We start from the raw sequence: 21,340 nt of genomic DNA, 5'->3' as shown, positions 1-21,340 counted from the left end.
TAAAGTACAAGTATAACTTGCTGTCTGAGTCCTAGCAGGACTGGCTTTTTGGGGGGCCCTAGCAGAATTTGATCATTCATGGCCTTTTTTGGCATCTTTGTTGTGCCAGATAACAAAAGTAGCTCATTTACTGCAACACCCATGACTGTTATTGATTTGATTCCCAACAGACTTAAGATCCTGCACCATGTCATTTAAGTATGGAAGTATGGAAGTATTGAACATTGCATAACTAATAAAGTACAACCACTTTATTGCACTTGGTCGGTCAACAACCTTGGGACCATTTCCCCTCCTCGGTTGGACAATAAAGTTGATTCTATTCTATTCCATTAACACATGCAGCCCAGTGCAGGAGCATAATGGGAAAAATTCAAGAGGGAAGTAAATTTCTAGGTTTAACGCCCTTTCGTGAGTTTGCCTATTCAGCACGCAGCTTCTTAGCCATTCTCCAGGTGCGTGATTGAGGTTAGCGCTCTAGCAGTCATGCTAGTCTCCTCTTTCCTTTCCTCCTTTACCTTTGCACTTCTCCCCATACTGCTGCTTTCAGCAGAAATTAGCTGTATTAAGGCAGTGACTAATCGCTTCACGTTTTCCCTTCCGCTGCATTTGCCAGCCAGGCTGCAGCTGTCTGGATCCATAGGTAATGCTAGCCTCATACGAAAGCCAGACCACCTCAATCAATAGCCGCGTCACCCCCCCCCCGGGCGAGGGGTAGGAGAACAGGAAGCCGCCTAATTCAATGAAGTAGACATTACCCGGCACTCGCAACGCGCCAGGGCATGAGTAATCATGGACAAATTCATTTTAGAAGCCCAGGAGCCCAGTATTGCTTTCAATTAAGGGCAGTGTTAGAGCGAGTGGGATGCACATAGTGGGTGCTAGTGGTAGTGCGCAGGAGAAGGAGGGTGAACCAGAGAAAGTGAATTTCAGACAGAGCTCGGATCAGTTTCTGTTGACATTGCCAATTTTTTTGCTGCAGTAGTCGGTGTAATGCTTAACTAACCGGTTCACTATGAAATATAGACAATGATCCTTTAGCAAGAGGCTGACTGTTGTTGTTTTCCAACTAATGGAGGAAAACAAATGCATTATGGGATGCTGCTGATGGAGTGGCTAAAAAAATAAAAAATACTGAAATAAAATAAAACATCCAAATTGGTTACAGTGCTACTCAAAAAAAGACTTGGGGAAGTCATGAAACTGCCACTGTAGTCAGATTGATTCACCATATATGCATAACTTTGAAGCAATATCTTTTTGTAATCACTGGCATCAAAGGCCTCAAGACAAACTGCTAAAACATATCTATACGCCACATCTACAGAGAAACCAGTTGCCATAACACCTTGTGTTTATTCAGTTTGTTCTTCATACAGAAGCAGATAAACATGTCCTGATGTGTGGGATTTCTGTGAGCTGACGTGTTTTTCTGCAGTTATTTGAAATTAGTTTGACACAGTCAATCAAAATCAAATCAAACTGAAAGATTATGAAAGTTCTTATTATAAGCTGTTTGAAAAAAGGCAGAGAAGGTAACATAACTCATGCAGTCCTCATCAGTGTGATCTTATAAATGTGTGCCTTGATGAGTGTTTTGAAGTTAAAGTATAAATACAATGAAATTGAGCGTCAGCGTCAGTTCTGGCAGGCCAGGTAGTCAAGACGCTGCTAACCGCTATTGGTCAACAACACGGTCTCATCAGCTGATCTGCATCAGCGCATCAGCTGGTCACTCCCCTCGCTGCTAAATGGCTACACTCAACAGGGCGCGCTACTTAAGCTGATTCAGTTAGCTCCTTCTGCTTGCTGCCTTAGCTGCTCCTAAATGCTGCTACTTTAGCTTGTTCCTACTGCTGCTTTAGTTTGCTCCAAATGCTTGCTGCTCACTTTTTGCTACCCACCTCCTCCCCTGTTTCACCTTGTCGTGTATAACGTGGCATTTGCTTCTATGTCATTGTTGCTGCTCTGTTCATATGGGGGAATAGTTTAGCTCTCCCAGTATTAAACTGTGTGAGCGTCCCCTAATGCTGCTGCTGTCCCCTGATTCACTGCTTTTTCATGGTGCTCATGAAAGGTCAGGGGACTCCTCTGAACAGAGCCATATCGCCAAATTTAATTCATAATTTATTCAATAAGAATAAGTAAGATCAGAGGGTGTTGAGTAGATCACAGACTTGTCAAAGTTTAGTCAGAATACTGTTTTGAAACCATTTTATTTAAATGCTATGAAATTGGATAAAACACCCAAAGTTCAATGAAAGTATTATTATTATTATTATTATTATATATAAATTATTATTATAAATTCATTGGCAGATTCAAAGGCTGATGGAGTGTAGTATCGGGGTTATAACACAGAGGGCCCTATCTTGCACCTGACGCAGCGCAGCGCAAAGCCCGACGCAAGTGTCTTTGCTAGTTTAAGACTGAGTTTTAAGACTTTAAGACTGCAGTTGTCACTTTCCTGTCCAGAGCCCACGTCGTTTAAATAGCAAACGCACCTGCGCTCATGCACGTGCTGGTCTTAAAGGGAGGTGTGTTCAGGTGCATTCTTGGCGTATTGCTATCTTGAGGCAGCGGAAAGTGATCGCGCCATTGACCAACAAAAAACAGGTCTAAAGTCAATAACGCAGCATTTCATTGTTATTTTAACAGAGCATTAGTAAAATGTGCCTAGGTTCGTGCACAGTGTGTGCACACTATGCTTGTTACACACACAGGGAAGTGCAGCAGCACACAGACATGCAAAAGATTCAAAATAAAAATATTACAATGTGAAATAGTATTATATGATCTGCTGATCACGCTTTCCCTTCACGCACGAGCATCTCTCTTTCCTGCTTAGCAAATCCATCATAACAGCAATGCGCCAAGGTACAAATGCGCCTGGCTTTTAAAGGGAATGGGAGATGACACTCTGATTGGTTTATTGCATGTTTCGCCCAGAACACACCTATGATTAATGAAGACACCAAGTACAACCCTTTTGAACCATGCGCCTAGCGCACGGATAATTTTTTCCACCGTTAAACTAGCAAAAGTGGATTTGTACATGCTCTAAACACACCTGCACCAGGCGCTTCAAGCCGTGCACTTAGAGCCTTCCAATAAGGCCCTAACACCTGCATGGCTGCTCTCTGAAATATATTTGCTTCATGTCCTTTTAGTGAAAATGCAACACAACTAAGAACCAGATTTTTTTTAAATAATACTTCAGTTTCAAAAGCAGACCTGTATGTACAGTACATGGATCTCTACCACCTTTCCTTATGCCACTTCCAGACTGATTTTCTGATAGGATGGACCTTTTTTCACAGCAGACATTTTGACTTGTCTTGACTTTGTCATAGTAGGAAAAGTACAGCTGAAATTGATAACCTTAATGATGGCTCAATTCCATCTAGTGTCCCAGTAAGCTATTTTAGTGAGTCAGCATGCACAATACCAGGGCCTCTCCTAAGTGGAATGCAGCCATCATCAATGGTTTTGAATACACCTGTGCTTTTCCTACTATGACAACATGTCAACATGTCTGCTGTGAAAAAGATCTATGACCCCCATGTATCACGTGTTCAGGGTGTAATTCACACATAGTGAAAACCCGAAGAAGCAGTGGAGTGGGAGTGGGAAGCACTACATGAATGTTCGAAACAGACTTGTTTTAAGAACATTTTCTCCATTACAGTAAAAAAATAAATAAAAATAAAAACACAACAGCTACTAAATGTTCCTTGTGGTGCATTGGCTGTTCCAGTGATTTAGTATTGCCCTTCCGTGAGGTTGGGCGACTCACGAGAGACGGAAAATAATGGTCAAAATGAAAACAGCAGAGGCTGAGATACCCTGACCTTTAGGCCAAGTTGTTACGGTTTCAGAACAGGCAGCAGGAAAATGCAGGTGAAGGACTTGCACCAGTCACCAGTAAAATAATGTCATAAAGTAAAGGCTTACAGACTTCAAACACAGGCAGGTACAGCTGGTAACTCAAAACATCGACAAAGGGAACAAGCTTAAAAAACAGTAAAAACCAGGAAAAACCAGGAACCCTGGAAACACTAGGACACACGCTAGGGGAAAAAGGTCATCTTGACACTGGTGAGGCAACGAACTGACACCAGACAAAGGGAGCACAGATTGAATACACGAGGTAATGAGGGTGATAACGAGAGACAGGTGACATGGGGGCTGATGAACAGGTGGAACACATCAGGGAGCGACAGACAATCACAGAGTCGGGAAAACACACAAGGGATCCTACAAAATAAAACAGGAAACTAAACAAAACCCAGGATCATGACAATGTTAAGGTCAATCGCCCAAAAACCCTTATTCCTTCATTTCCCGTAATGCAAACAATAGCATTTTTTTTCATAATCAACCGGTACCTAGTAAAAAAAATCTTATCTATCTATCTATCTCTATCTATCTATCTATCTATCTATCTATCTATCTATATTCTCATGAACGGGAATGTATGATATTGTACAAAAACGTACAACAATTGGTATAATATCCTATCAGAGCACCGGCTAGTGGTGTGCAATACTGCAATATTTGGTATTGAACCGATACCAAGTAAATACACGGCCAGTATCGCTGATACCGATACAATACCGTTATTTTTTAATAATTAAGGTAAATGCATCATCAAATTGCTAAATCTGAATGAATTGTCATGACCTTTTAAGTGTGATTTTAACTTTGGATTATTAAAGCCCAGGACTGAATTTTCATGTGCTTGTTTAAATTTGTTGTGTTATCACTGTACCTTGGCCTTTTTACAAATGATAAAGCTTGCCGTTGTTTTGTTTTTGGCCTGAAAATATAGCCACACGGTGCTCCTCTTCTTCTCTGCCATTTTTCTGCCGTCTCTGTCCTGCTTGTGTGTGTGTGGTGCTGGCTGACGCCGGGCCTGGCTGTCTGTTTACTTGTTTGCCTGGCGTCGCTGAGTCACGTGACGGCACACATAAAATCACAAGAGGGGGGGAGGAGGAGCAAAGTGTGCCAGCTCTGCGCTGTGACAGGAGACACAGACAGCCAGGTTGCCTCTTTGATGAAACTGCAGCGGTGCATACTGAAGAGAAACTTAAACTAAAGTATCGATCTCATTACACTGGTATTGATCAATATCGATACCAACGTTGGTATCGATATTATTGATATTTGGATCGATCCGCCCACCACTGGCGCCGGCAGCTCACATAATGAGCCGTCAAATGACAGTTAAGTTTGGCGGTCTTTACAGTTCAATTTAGCCAAAAAAAAGGTTACTGTGAGCCGGTTACAAAGCACCTTAAGGTTACGGTTGTTTCAGTGGCCATTGTAGTTGAGTTTATATATATATATATATATATATATATATATATATATATATATATAATCACTATGAAATCATCAGATTTTTGTGTCAGACTTAAAGCGTAACTCTCGCCAAAATGCAACCTAGGGGGTTTTTGTGAATGTACCAGTGTCAAACTTTCATTTAAAAGCATATTTAGGGCCGAAGCGTCCCTTTTAAGATCTCGTATTCTTGTTTTTCAGTCAAATGGCCTTTTGAATGGGAGTCCTAGGGGCACTTTTAGGCTAGCCTCAAAATAGCTATTTTTAATTGTTAAGTACACAGAGTTTACTAAAAAAGGTTTTGAGCAACATACACTAGCAGTTGTTGTTTACGCTAGCCGCCATTTTCCCAGTCCAAAATATGCGATCTCCAAATGCGAATGAATGGACTCCATAGGAGGAAATGTCATTCTTATAAGAGGCTCCTTTTTCAACTACAAGGTCAATATTGTGTTTCACTAACGACAAAACAATTAATTATCCGTGCATTTATATGGAACTAAACTTTTGGAGCTTTCCATCTTTACTCTCCTCCCTCAACTATTTTTGACTGGCTCGATAGACGGCGACCGGAAGAACAACAACTACAGGGAGTTGCTCAAAACCTTTCTTTTTAGTAAACTCTGTGTACACAAATAATGATGTCAATGCTTGCGTTCATGTGAGCCCCTGGCGATACTTCCAGCAAAGTTTCATGTTGTGTCGAGCCTTCTTAGTGTTTTAAAAATAGCTATTTTGAGGCTAGCATAAAAGTGCCCCTAGCGCTCCCATTGAAAATTCCATTTGACCGAATAACAAGAATACGGTAAATCTTAAAAGTGACGCTTCCGTCCTAAATATGCTTTTAAACGAAAGTTTGACTCGGGTACATTCACAAAAAGACCCTAGGTTGCATTTTGGCGAGAGTTACGCTTTAACAAAGCTCCTCTAGAGCCACAGAAGACACAGGCAAAGTAGCACTCATCATGACAAATCTGTGGATTGCCCCTTTATACAAACTTAACAATCTTTGTAGTTTCAGCAGCAGCGTTAACCCTCTGAGAATGAGAGATGCACCGTCACCTCCAAACGATGTTTGACAAAACTCCTACTGAAAAAGCGATATTACAAAAAGTCATTTCAGACATTGATCTACTATTTTTATCATATATTACACTACTTTGTGGACCTAAATACTTTGGTAAACTCATTTCAAGCACCATAACAATTTGTACAACACATAATAAGTTAAGTTTGTTTTCAAAATAGATTTGAGGAATTTAAAATAGCAAACGTCAACGTTTCAGCGTAAGCGCCAAATTATCTCTTTACACATTGCTCTGGGACAGAGTTGGGTCTTACTATTCGGACTACTGAGTTTGTTCTGAACATTTTGATGTTAAATACATGGGGATCAGTTTTATGCAAATACCCTAAAAAGGTGAATTGAAGAAGATATCTGAAAATGCCCTTAGACTTCAGAGAGTTATTATCAACCACCAAATTTGGACAGAAATGAAATCACAGTTCAAAGTCAAGTAAGACACAATAAATATGCCAGTGACAGGGTAGTTATCTGCTGCCATTTCATTGGCCTTTACACAGTTCAGAAACCACGACAGAAGTATTTCAGAGGAAAGGTGACTACTTTTTTTTAAGAGCTGTACCAACGCATCAACTTGAGCTATTTTTCTATGTATTCCAGTAAATGCCATGATTTTTAGTGACATCGCAAAAAAAACTGCTTTTACCAGCTCACGTCTAATCGTTCACTGCGTACAGATCAACTCGTTTCTACTGACAGGAGAATTATAGGTCTGTGCTGCTCACAAAGCTGCTTGAATGGAAAATGGCACTGAAGCAAAGCAGCTCTGTGCCGAACACAAATGAGATTTTCTGAATGTAGGGCTGGATGTAGGGCAATTAAAACAGGGTCACGCGTGGCATAGGTTTTTCATCTCATGAAAGTCTGAAGGTCTGAAAAAGGTATGTGTGTATGTAGTCATATCAAAAGCAAAACTGCAGGAATAGTATACCAGTTTGTCAAAAATCAAATTCACATGGACAACTTCTTCAAATGTCATTCCAAAGTCTGTCTCATCTTATTAATTCAGAGAAAATACACAAGCCTTTGGATATTTTTTGTTAGGCCACATGCAGGAAGGTATAGCAGTGGACTCGTGGTTTGTATTATAGCCTATAGTGAGTCATGCCCACTTGAGATAAGATGAAACTGGCCTCATAGTCAGGGTGTGTTTTGTTAAAAAAGCAGAGGGGGGGGGGGGGGTTTTTTGATCATGCACAACAAAACAAAGTTTGCTCAAATGCTGTGGACAGGGCTCATATTCCAAAAAAATGCATATCTTCTGAACACTGCTATGGCAACCACATTTGGTGGACATGTGTAGGTATGATGTTTGAGTGGCCATGGCAAATCTGGTGCTATTTGGCCAATAGCTGGCGCTGTAGCAGCATCATCTAAGGGACTGTTCATTATTTATTTAAAGTGCCACCGGAGGAGTTTCGGGATCTTCAGTAAAATTAGACTTGACCCTCCCTTCGCCATTACATTTTTTTTCAGTGACCCTCCAAAATGATTGTGAAAAGAGGCATGACCATCCCCATCAATTTATGAATGACTTCTGTACTGGTTAGCACTTGGCAAAGATGTGCAGATTCCCTTTACTTTTTACAGTCATAACATACATGATTTAACCTCTGCCTTCTCATCTTATACATCACACTCCTCTGTTATGGTGTGGTGGCCATTTCAGTAGATTTACTCACTAACATTGTTGTGGAAACACAATAAGCATGGACAATAAATGCACACGTCCTGCATTACTTCAAATACTAAGTTACTCCTCTAATTAACTAGTATTCACCTGAAATAAAACAATAAAACATTGAGACCATTCAGCAAATCACACTGGGTAATTAATTCAACACACAAACTGGTTGCTATGGACTCGTCACTAGGCTTCCTCAGTCATTGTATATTTTAGCTATATAGGTAAAGCTGCCAAAGCTGAACATTATCCAAAACATTATCCAAAACATATATACGGTGGCCGACAGGGGCAGACGCCCTGCAACTTAAGAAAACACACGCAAATAGACAAAACACAAGCAAATTAAGAAAACAACTTCATTAATTTGACAACACATGCGCAGCATTCAGCAAACGCACTGCAAATATCACAACACAACCAACTAGATAAAAGCACTGCAAATATGAAACGATGCAAAAAGAAAAGCACACAAACCCAGAAAACAAATGCAACAAAAAAACGCTGCATCCAGATTACACAACAGAAGTTCTCCAGGCCTCTAGAGGGAGCAGCTAGTGGAACAGCTGGATTTTCGAGAGAGAGAGAGAGAGAGAGAGAGAGAGAGAGAGAGAGAGAGAATATTAAATCTATGTTTGAGATATGTTTTCTCTCGTTTGGTGGGTGTGTCTCAGGTCACAGGTGATACTCAATCAGCAGAGACGTCTGTAAACTCGTGGTGATAAAACATTTAAAACTGCATCAGTGTTTAATGTTGACGTTTGTTTAAGCCACATGAGAGGGTTTAATTTCGAGGTCCGAAATTACTGAAGTGTAGGCCTCCTCAAGTGTAATATTGTGATTATACAACAACGGTTACCAACAAAATAAGTGATCAATCTGTATTCATATTGTGGAGCAATTCGCTCTTGAAATACAAAAAACAGACAGGATTTCTAGTCCCTCCCTGTTAGTAAACCAGCCAATTTACTGTGGGATTTATCAAACTGAATAAATCCCGCCCGCACATATAAACACAAAACTTCTTTGCTAACTCCATCGTGTTGTAAGTAAGACATCTGCTGAAAAAGTTATTGTATTCATTTGCATGATTGCCGTACTGTTGCTGCCAAAGTACAAACACATAGTGGACCAGACGCAAGCTTTTATTTTGAAAAGCCGAAGCTCGGGGACAGCACCAGCCGGGATGGCATGAGACGGGAGCATAGACTGTATATTAATAATATATTATGTTATTATTAATAATAATAATAATATGAATTTAATATTGGTTAATAACAGTCGAAAATCCAGCTGTTCCACTAGCTGCTCCCTCTAGAGGCCTGGAGAATTTCCGTTGTGTAATCTGAATGCTGCGTTTTATTTGGTGCATTTGTTTTCTGTGTTTGTGTGCTTTTCTTTTTGCATCGTTTCACATTTGCAGCGCGTTTATCTATTTGGTTGTGTTGTGTGTATTTGCAGTGCGTTTATGTATTTGGTTGTGTTGTGTGTCTTTGCAGCGCGTTTATGTATTTGGTTGTGTTGTGATATTTGCAGTGCGTTTGCTGAATGCTGCACGTGTTGTCAAATTAATGAAGTTGTTTTCTTAATTTGCTTGTGTTTTGTCTATTTGCGCAATTTAACAATTCGCCCTTATGAAATCCAATCGCGGCACGGCTGTCTTGGAACGCAATAGACAGACGGTGGCGGAATGCCCCAACACTTAAATTCAACTAAAATGTAACAGTGAACACTCAGTGTTGGACCTACATTCTGTTGAGATGCCTCTCCAAACGCAGAAACGAAGTGCAATCACACCATAAAACGTTAAGACACGTTAAGAAAAAAAAATCTGTATTTTGCCGTAATCCAATGACACGAAAAAAAAAAGTCATCCACAGTGATCAGCAGATCCACAAAAAGGTATTATGATACGGTATATCCAGCAAGGCCTATACGAGCGTCACATTCACCAGCCAGCTCCAAACAGGTGAACGATGCCTCTCCACTTCGCCGTTTAAACAAAATGGAATAAACGTACAAAAGTCCAAATCTACACAAAACCTGCAATCAATTAGTAAGCTGACATCAAATGTATACACATGGCATTTAGGAAACCTTTATTGCAACGTTGGCACGGCAAGACGTCCAGACATAGTGCAACAGTAATTTTTGTTTTATCGTCAGCCAGGTAATATTTTTTTTACTAAAGCAGTATATGAAATCAGATGCATTACCTACCACCATTTAGTTGTTTTGTGTTATTTAAAATATTTATAAAATATCTGGTCATGCCAAACATAATTATTCCACTCATTTTTTAAACAATGCAATTACCCGTTTCAGCCACTAGGGGGGGACAGTGCTCCCTCTGCCCCCCAGCAAACTCATGGGTCAGACCCATCTGGTAGCGGGGGCCGAGACTGAGAGCTACATGGAAAAATATGCACAAAACAAGCCACTTGCACACAATTTTGCTGTTTCATGAATACAAAAGATGTGTGACCCCCCCTCCTAGACTAAAAAACGTTGGGTGACCATCCCCTCAACAAAGAATAAAAAGCTATGACCCTCCCCTATTTTCCTCCGGTGGTCCATTCCATAAATACCGAACGGTCCCTAACCATGAAGTTAGACATCTGTGTATGCATGTATGACTGTTCTACATAAGAAATGTCCATCCAATTAACTTCACACATGGCAGGTGTATTGCTGAAGACCCAAGGGGGTGCAGCACTTCCAAGGGGCAAGAAATCGGACTACGAATGGGCACACATTCCCAATGTGCACATGCTTCAAACAGGCACACCCCCTAACCACGCTGCAGACAGAAAAATCAGGCGCCAAGCTCGGCCCGTTCCGATCCGGCTGCTGCAATAGTTTAAAAAAAATAACCATCCCTGGCTAGACCAGTAAAACTCAACAACACATTGTTGAGTATTGTTATGTTCCAAGGCTGGATTTCTAATGTTTTAATCATTATATTTAAAACAATATACATGTTAATTGTTTTCAGATAAAAAATACAACTACACAACATAACGTAGCACATCAGAATATGTAGCAGCAGTCCATGGTCAGAAATGAATAACAAAACCGATGTCTTGTCAAAAACACAAGAAGTGGATATCCAGTACAAGAGAAAATAGAAAGAAAAGAAATCACATACATACATATATAATACATGTATACATATATACCAAGTAAATACAGGGCCAGTATCGCTGATATCGATATGATACTGATACTTTTTAATAATTAAGGTAAATGCATCATCAATTTGCTAAATCTGAATGAATTTTCATGACCTTTAAGTGTGATTTTAATTTTGGATTATTAAAGCCCAGGACAAAATTTCCATATGCTTTTATAAATTTCAATCAGGAGAGACTTCGTTGCAGATATGCAAACATTTATTACTAACAATTAACCAAACAAGTACAAACAATTATTTGGAGATTAGACTCCATTGTAAAAGGGGATCTATACAATTAATGTTTAGGAAAACCAAACACATCCCCCAATGGAATCTAGACAATGGTGGTGGTGGTGAGAAAATCCAAGATATAAAACGGGCCGTCAGCCGGGAGAAGACCGATACACCGTCGACAATGCCTGGAGGTAGAAGGGGAGGAGGCGGGTCGCACTCTCGTCTGAAAATACAACTGACAGAAACGGGAGAGAGAAGATATTTAAAACAAGGTAGTCATGCTGTGATTGGATAAAACATACGTGCCCGATTCTAATTGGTATACAGAACCGAAACACCCACTGCCCAGCTGATCAGTTAAAGAGAATAGAGACAACGTATTAGAAGTCTCCCTGACAGAATTTACGCTGAGCTACATTAGTTGTGTTACCACTCAGTCTGTACCTTATGGCCTTTTCACAAATTATACAGCTTGCCGTTGTTTTATTTTTGGCCTGAAAATATAGCCACATACATACATATATGCACAGTAAGGCACTATAAAGCAGCTGGAGTACAGGGTCCCATATCTTATCAAACACATCTCCTCTCTCTCCAAATGTAATGCGCCAGACATTTCTACCAGCCACAGGTCATATGTAGGCACAGAGTCCATTTTCCACACACATAAAATAAATTTCTTCACAATCACCATCCCAAATTCAATAGCCTTCTTCTTCTACCTATCAAGAAGTCATTATCATTCTGACATAGGTTTCTCAATCCTTTAACACAATCCAGAAGTTCCAGTTTCATCTTCACCTTTTTATAGCCACCAAGATGTGTAATTACACTGCCAATCATGAACACTGATACCATTAAGTATCCATAGACATAGTTATTTCCAACTGATCTCTTTTTCCTGCCAGTGTTGAATATTGTTGTGTCCAGGGCTGGGGTTGGGTGGTCCTCAGGCAACATCTAGCCCCCAGTGTGCCCAGTAGCTACAGCCCTGATCTTTGGGTACTCACTCCAACACAGTCTCACTCCCATTGTGACGCTGGGTCAGGTGCCTTTGGCGCCACTTTATGACGCTCTGGGTAAGGACGTATGTTTAACTGACATGCGGCACAAAAACGGGACAGTTGTATGTTTCAGTGACATGTGGGACAAGAACAGGATATGAACCCCGGTCTCCTGGGTGAAAGTCCTGTGTTGTTTGACCCATCCACCACCCAACCAACCTCCCTACGCTGGTTTTCAGTCTTTCATACTACTCTCTACCGTTGTCTCTCTTAATACTACGACATATTACAGCGCCACGGTCGAGCTGCTGCTCTGCCCGGTGCGTTCCATACAGACGCAAAAGGCTGTTTTATGCTTCTGCGTTAACTCCACGCAAGGGCGTAAATCCCAGGGGGGTCAGGACCCCCCCCCCCCCCTTCTAAGGGTTGTCCCCCCCCTAGAAATATCATTAAAACAATGCTGTGTATTGTAAATAACATAATGATGTATACTTAAAATATCTGTGTAAGTAGTAAAACAATATAAACCCCCCAAAAAAAATGCTTTTTAAGTTTAGAAACATTTTGAGTTCCCCCTCCTTTGCCTCACAGTGGTTTGGTCCACTGCCTGCTGTAAGTTAGGAATCGGATCTGCACTAGACTCACAGTCACATCGGGTGGTGATAGGAATGTAGCTAGTAAGTAGGCGATTCAAGGCTATTTTATTCACATTAAACATCGGATGAACTTGTTCTTTTCTCAAATAGAAATTATGCTATGCTATTATGAGTAATTAATGAATTAGTTATGACAAAAAGGTCGCTATGTTAGTGTAATATAATGTAACGTTACCTAGCTTTTTAATAGCTTGTTGGATAGAAATGCACCCACTACGACTAACGTTACCACGGTGATACGCCTAACATTATGTGTGTGAACTGTCAGGGTTAATATTGAAGATCTAAAGTTGTGTTTGAAGTTGCTGATCAGTGGGTTTGCTGCAGTTAAATATATATCCTCTGTCCCAGACGAAACCTAATATTTATGTGGAGGACGCAAGATCATTTTATAATTATAATATGACCGCGTTATGATCAGCTAATTTAACAAGTGTACAAAAGTATTGTATTTATTTTATATGGGGACACTTTTTCAAAATAAGTCATTATGTTTTAAGGTATTTTTGTGGCTTGTGTACACATGTCCTCTATCAGTATAATTGTGGCTGTGTGTTATTAGTGTCCCATTCAAAAATTGCTCTTCAGAAATTTTATGTTTATTGTCCCCCCCTACTGTTAGATCAGATTTACGCCCATGACTCCACGCCGTACCGTACGGCGTCTGGGTTGCTTTGTATTGCGGTGCATTTCACCGCCATAACGCTAGGGAGTGATAAGTCTGAGGTTATTTGCAAGGTGTCTGCCAGCCAGTTTATGCAAGCAAACTTTAGCACAACTGCCCACAAAGTACTGCTTGCTGGCGAAGTGCTAATTTCAAAACGTTACTGACATATAGACACTTTACAAACGGATAACCCTGTCAATGTAACCAAAATATGTCTGAGTTTATTTGCAAAGCTTATGTCAGTGAACTAGCATGTTGCTACTCCCCACAGTAGGCTGCTTGAAACACCGACTATCAGCACACAGGACGAGTTGACCAATCACAGTCCTTGTGGTCTGCGTCGCCTCAACGCGAAGTTATACTTTTTTGGAGGTGCACGTCGATCTACGGCGGAGGGCTCGGAGGGGGGTTCGCGGCGACGCAGAGGGGTCTACGGGGGTACGCCGTTGATTCGACGCAGAGGCATAAAACAGCCTTTAAGGGTGATTTTTGCATTGGTATGTGATGCTGAGAGCCACTGACCAAGCATCATTATGTGACGAGTTGGGATTGAGAAAGGGTTGAACACTCAGGTGTTAAAGCAGGGCCCTGTGACATTTCAGTCCTGGCCGTCCTTCGAGTATCTCTCTCTCACAGCCTCTGCAAAAAGTGACTCCAATGCTCCTCTGGTCTAGCTCTTTTCACTCTGTGGATATTTATTGTGAAAGGATGTCTCTCCACACATACTGTAGAGACCCATACACACACACATCGGCTTCCTCGCGACTGAGTTGTTTTGGGGTTCCCTGTCAGCTCAGTAACGCTGTGATTGATGCTGAATGCAGAGGGGTTCTTTGAGGGGTCAGTAGTGCAAAACCAAATATAGAATTCAAATTGCAGCAAGGGGAACATCAGGACCTCATAATGACATTTTGAATGTCTCTATTAACCACATGAATGAAAATGTTTAGCTTTTTCATCAGATGCTTGTTTGGGGCTCATGACGTTTATTCTGTGAGCAATGTTTAATTGGAATTCAGATGACTTGGCAGTGCACACTGTCAGCTGTTTTGAGAGGACATGAGATGGTTCCGAAATGTCATTTTCCTCTGATGTATCCTTCTAAAGCCTACTCAGTCTAACACCCAAGTGTATCTTCTTGTATTTCCTGTCTTCCTCAGGTATATACGGGCCAGATGAAGGCTGGGCATCATCCTACCCAGCATGCAAAGAGAGAAACCAGTCACCAATCAACATTGCGGACCAGGATACCAAAGTATCCACAGAGTATCAGGAACTGACACTGGAGGGCTTTGATACTGAATCCTCTAATAAGACATCTATGAAGAACACCGGCAAAACAGGTAAAGGTATCAAAGGCTCCTATTGCAGACTGGATTTATCCCGGTTTATGTGGGATATGATTTTTTCCTACACTCAAACAACTGAGTTGTTGAAGTTGTAAAATGAAAGAGTCAGCTACATGTTGAAAATGAATAACTAAGCATATGGACAATTCAGGCAACACTGAGAGGCAAACAAGTGCTGATATTAGTTGTTAAGCATTTGAAACTCTTTGTAGATGCCCAGTATTTCCAGTATTTCTCATTTACTTTATGTTTTGCCCAACTATTAGCAAGTCCTCGAGATTGTGATGATTGTCAGTAAATCTATTAGTTTGTCTACCACTTTGATCCAGAACAAAGCATCTTGACACGTCCAATTGCTATCAAATGTGGTAGGATATTCATCGGATGAGTCCAAATTGATAACCTTTTGTCCACTGGCACCATCACTTGAAATCATCAGGTTTGGACATGAGATACTAACATGATTGCCTTAAAATGTTCTGTGGACATTAATTGTCCCCACATAATGAATCCTAATGATTTCCATTCGTGCGACTCTTTTGTGTTGTGGGATGTACTGCAGATAAGAGCTTCTAGCAGCTGCTATCAGGACTGTCATGTTTCTGTTTATTGGCAACTCAAAGCACTTGGTTAAGGTGGAAGTGGTCTTGGTGAAATGCTGAAAAGGTCAACTCTAGGGACCATGATATTTCAATAACCTTAACCAAAGGGTTTTTGTAGCCCAACTATCTACAAGTAGGATGTGGGATGCAGGATGTGAACGCTGATCTCCACTATCACAGTCCTGTGCTTTGTACACCAAACCATCCATCCCATATCCAGGTATAACAACATAAACCACTTCCTTGACTGTAAGTAATGTTGCAGAATTTGCATTTCCTCCAAAATGTCCAAAATGATTAAGTATAATACTAATACTAATATTAGTATAAATATTATGTTTGGCATACAGGGTTAATTGCTGAGGTCTGGGAACATGGCAGCATTGCTAAAAAGTAAGTTGAGGTGTGTTTTAATGTCCACAGTGTTAGCATGGTTAGCATTGCTAACACTTTGTCCTGATTAACAGATCCGAAAGCATCCCCTGCTTTATCGTCTATTTTAAAATAATGGGACTATAATTTACTAAATGAACATCATGCTGTATTGAATAAGACTTGAAACTAACGACTAAGACCATAAACTCATTATGTAAATGTTTACTGAGGTAATTAATCAAGTGAGAAGTAGCCTCATCATCAAATAGACTAACCCTAACCCTAACCCTATAGAAACAGACTTCTTTTTGGAGCCAGTGGAATCTCCCCCTGCTGGAAATAAGATAGAATGCTTCACTTTTTAGACCCTGAAGCTTTGTCCATTATTTTTACAGTCTATTCCCCAAAATAGCAGTCAGAGCCATGTTTGTCAAATAGATGTTGCCAGATTTTAATGCCATAATGTTTGTAACCAGATAATCCTGTGACCGACCACAACACAGAGAGAATGAAAAGCTCAAGTGTGACACCTCTATTAATCCCAGCTCATATTGGCAGGTGTCTGCATGTCAACCATCTGTTGCGTCACTTTCCCCGCACAGGATTATGAAACAAGACAGGTGCAATATGCAGCAAGTCATTTATGATGAAGATTACACATCCCATTTTCCTTCAGACATGCTGCATCCGTATTAGTACAAAGTGCCATTGCAGGTGTCACTGCCTGTAGGATTCAGCACCGGGCCATCTGCGTTCAGCTCTCTTGGCATCTCGAGGAGCCTCCTTGTCAGACACAGGTATTTTTCACAATTCCAGGTTGTCAGTAAGATGGATGATGCTTTCCCCGCAGTGGAGAGATGGAGTTGAAAAGCTTTGAGAGGCACAGACCACAGGTGGCTGGCATTGCTGTTGACAGCACTTTGAGTGCTGCCCAGAGCACAGCTGTGTGTTAAGCACAATAATGCTTAGCATCCCATCATTTGCTCAATAAAGACTGTGTGAGTCGTTTTTTGATGATAACACATTTGCCAAACATTGCCAAATTGTTTTTAGGTTCACTGTAGCTTCACTAAGCAGATTGTGTTCTGTAAAATGAATCACAGAGACAGACTGCAACAAGAAGAGAATTGCCTGATTCTTTCAAAGACACCATATCCCAACGAAAAATATTTGATAACAAATATTTGGACATGGACACAAGTTTGGACACATCTTAAATAACATGATGTGATGAATCAGAAAGGTGTGATCCTGTGCATCGGCTACAGACACATAATAAAGTCGAGTGATCACCATAGATCACAAACACCAAGAATATGTGCACCACATTTTTTAACCGCTTGTGTCTTAGAGGAAAGGATTAGGGGATCACCAAAGTCAGTAGTCCAAGAATGGGGACCAATAAGTTCTGCATAATATTTAACGGCAATTAAACGGCCAATAGTGATTGAGATGTTTTGTTATGGCCCGACCGACTGACAGACCGCCCAACATTGCCATGCCCAAAGCCACAGCGACAGCATGGCTAAAAAGTAGGGCTGTCAGCATTAACGTGTTAATCGCGATGCGATTAAGGGCTGAGCATAACGTATTAATTTGTTTTAATCGCATGCCGCCATTTATTAATTTATTTTACATTTCACTCAGTTTCGCGTCGTGCCTAACAGGCTACTGTTTTGACCCTTCGCCCTTTACTTATCATCAAGCTGCCATACTTCCTTCCTAACACATCCTGCTGCTGCAACCTGTAGGCATGATGGAGAAAGACAGAAGAAAACACAATTCTGAATGGCACTTTTTACTTTCCAAAACTCCTGGACAGCTCATTAAACAAGTTGAAAGCCACATGCACATTGTGTAAAGCCGAATTAAAATATCACCGAAGCACGTCAAGCTTGAGCTACCACCTACGAGCTAATTAACGTGACTCAGGTTGATGCTAGTGGGCTCAGGCAAAGCACTATTTTGGAGAGTGCTACTTGCCGACCTGTTGATGAAACCAAATCCAAAAAAAATTACTACAGCTCTTGCGAAATGGGTGGCAACTAACTGCAGACCTGTCAGCATCGTATAAGACTCGGGTCTTAAAGACGAGGGGGACAGTAGTTTTCAAGCATACACAGCCTGTATGACACGGAGAAAGCAGCCCAGCTGGAACTGCTGCAAAGTGCAAACGCTGTCTCATTAACCGGTGATCACTGGATGTCAGTGAGTAATCAAAATTATTTAGAAGTTAATGCACACTATATTGACTCTGGTAAGGATAGGGATTTTTAGTTTTTTAGTTAGGTACTTGGAGGAATTGTGCAATAATGACAGATTCACACATTTGTCATTTGTTTACAGTAAATAAATAATAAACAAATACAAATCTTAAAGGCAAGTTCATAAAGTAACTTTCTTTGCATTCATTTGATTCCCAGTCACTGGTAAGAATTGCTTTCCATTGTTAATATGTACTTAAAAACAGTTGTGAAATGCAAAATAATAGAATTTTAAACATGCGATTAATTGCGATTAACTATAGAAATTCAGCGATTAAAAAAAATTACTACTAAAAAGATCTTAATGTAAAACATCTGGTCAAAGCAACCATTTGATAGGCGCCTGGATAGCTCACATGGTAGAGCGCGTGCCCATATACAGAGGCTCAGTCCTTGCCGAAGCGACTATGGGTTCGGGTCCAACCTGCAGCCCTTTGCTGCATGTCATTCACTGTCTCTCCACCCTTTCATTTTTAACCTGTCCTATCAAATAAAAGGCCTGAAAATGCCAAAAAAAAAACCTTTTAAGAAACCATTTGACATTGTAGAAATGCACTTTTTTGCTTTCTGAGAGAGTTAGATGAGAAGATTGATACCACTCTTATGTCTGTCAGTTACATGAAAGACTACAGCCAGGAAAAAATATCAATCATGTACAGCTGTCTTTAATTTCAATGTTGGGTAGGTTCCTTTACAAGCACTCAGCGTTGTCTTTCTTTATCCCACATGTGCATTTTATTTAGTTATATTGTATTTCTTCTTTTTTATTTTAAATGCACAAATAAAAGAAAAAGAAAAGGGGAAAGCCTTTGTCCAAAGGTAACAATCTCACCCTGCCAGAATCTGTAAAGCTCACTGATTAAAATGTTATATCTGTTAGGCTGGCTATAGAGTCAAGCAGTGTATTGGGCCATTATAACACAAGGTATTTATTATAGAAAAATGGTAAACATAAAATGTGTGATGAATGTAAAATAACATGTGAGAGCCAGTCCCGAGGCTAAAATGATGGAGTCCACACTACATATGGGATGGAGGAGAACATTAGCTTGATTTTTTTTTTTTTATTTTAGCACCAGCTTTACATTAACATTTCCACTTGCACACACAATCCTGCATAATGTAACAGGTCATTTCCTGAGCACATTTTAGTCCTACCACTTCTGTCCAACGCTTTCTGTCCAATGTAAATTACTGCAGCTTCTAGGAGACTATAAAAGGACTTTGTTTTGGTTTTTTGTCTTGTTTTCATATTCTGTGCCCAGACTGTACCTGTACTGTATACCGTAGGATGTTGTGGTCATGTAGCCTAAATGTGTGAGGCTCACAGCAGGCTAAATCATCTGGCATTAGGTCAGACTGTTCTGATTTTGAACACCCTGTCCAGAATGTTTGATACTGACATTCAAAATATCTATAAACAGTAGACCATTGTATTCCTGCTCATTATTGGATCCAACATACTTTAAATACATCAAAGACGGTGTTTGTCTTCCCCAGCGTAATGCAGGAAAGAAACAGTAGGCTATGTCATGCCCAGGTGAAATAAGCTGTCAGTCATCTCCACCTGCTGCTGAGCTGCGTTACAGCACAACACACACACACACACACACACACACACACATACACACCCACACACACAAAGACATGGTTTCCCACATTAAAGCATAGTTTTGGCATCTGTTCCAAAAGCCAGGTATCAAATTGGCCCAATTAAACCATTTAAAACCCAACCCTGGCAGACCATTCGGCCTGATGGAGAAAGCTAGCCAACCGAAACAGAATATTCATCCTCTGCGGAAAATGTCAATCATCAGGCAATTTCATAGAAATCTGTTTAAGCTACCTCATCATTAACAGCAGTTGAATGTAATATACAAATTGACCATGCAGTGTTTCAGGATATTTGATCCTTTAAAGATGTTACTTGATATGTCAGGATATAACCAGGAACTAGACCATCAACATATGTAGTGTTCATCTGATGCTCATTAATTAAAATGGCAGCAGTTCAGTCCTAATTGCTGCTCACTCCCAGTATCTTTACGGTGGGAGATACACCGTCACTCTGGATGTGTCCATTTCCTACTCAAAATAGGCTGCTACTTTCTTGGGAGTCCTATATTTTCACATTGTCATATACAGACTGTTTGAATATTCCCAATGTTTTGGTAAAACATCCCATAATGCCAACAGTGTCATTTGTCATTGCAGTTGGTTATAATTACACTGTTCTCCACTGCAGGCATATGTCAACTAACTGTCAAAACAGTTATACAGAGGAAACGAGAGAGAAATAAAAAATATGGCTCTGACAGCTGTTTTATGACTTAGGTTCAATTCATGTGTTGCATGTGCCAGAGAGCTAATTTGGATTCAAGTTGAAAGTGAGGGCGAAGGCTTCAGTAATAGAAAAGCAATGATCCTCCGCAGCTTAAACATCCGTATTTTTTATTAGTTTATATGCATACAGAGAGAAGCCCCTTTTCTTTCTGGCTTGGGATGGGGGGCCAATCACTCTGGGGTCTAAGCTTTGTGGGGAGACAGTGTTCAAATATCCAGCGGCTCTATGACCAAGAGATGGTGCAGATTGGACAGATAGTCTAACTAGCTGTCTGGATTTACCCTGCAGAGATCTGAGGAGCAGTTAACCATAGTCCTCATAAATCCACCGGAGTATAAAATTCCAACAAAAAGAAAGCGGAAGGAAGAAGACATCGGCGAAAAGACATGCATCCAGCAATCCTGGAAGTGGAACTTCGGGGATATTGACTACTTCTTTGGTGACTCTGACTTGGACTTAAACACTGGGGACTCAAGACTTGACTCAGACTCAACAGTTGGTGACTACTGGTTGGTAACACTGTTGCAAGGGACTCAAGTGATAATTTCAGCACCTGCTT

At 40.6% G+C, this 21,340-nt stretch overlaps 1 protein-coding gene across 2 annotated transcripts in view; it reads left to right on the top strand.

Annotated features, from left to right (window-relative positions):
- ptprga (protein tyrosine phosphatase receptor type Ga) overlaps positions 1-21,340 on the top strand; it is a 511,734-nt gene that overhangs the window by 296,629 nt on the left and 193,765 nt on the right. For both annotated transcript variants that reach the window (XM_036001852.1, XM_036001851.1), the window contains exon 3: positions 15,008-15,190. In XM_036001852.1, the coding sequence (XP_035857745.1) occupies positions 15,008-15,190 (183 nt within the window). The remainder of the gene's footprint in view (positions 1-15,007; positions 15,191-21,340) is intronic.

Source organism: Sander lucioperca, chromosome 6, assembly GCF_008315115.2.
Source record: "Sander lucioperca isolate FBNREF2018 chromosome 6, SLUC_FBN_1.2, whole genome shotgun sequence".
NCBI classification, from domain to species: Eukaryota; Metazoa; Chordata; class Actinopteri; order Perciformes; family Percidae; genus Sander; species Sander lucioperca.
The sequence above is the reverse complement of the archived record's forward strand: the minus strand, read 5'-3'. Positions and strand labels throughout refer to the sequence as shown.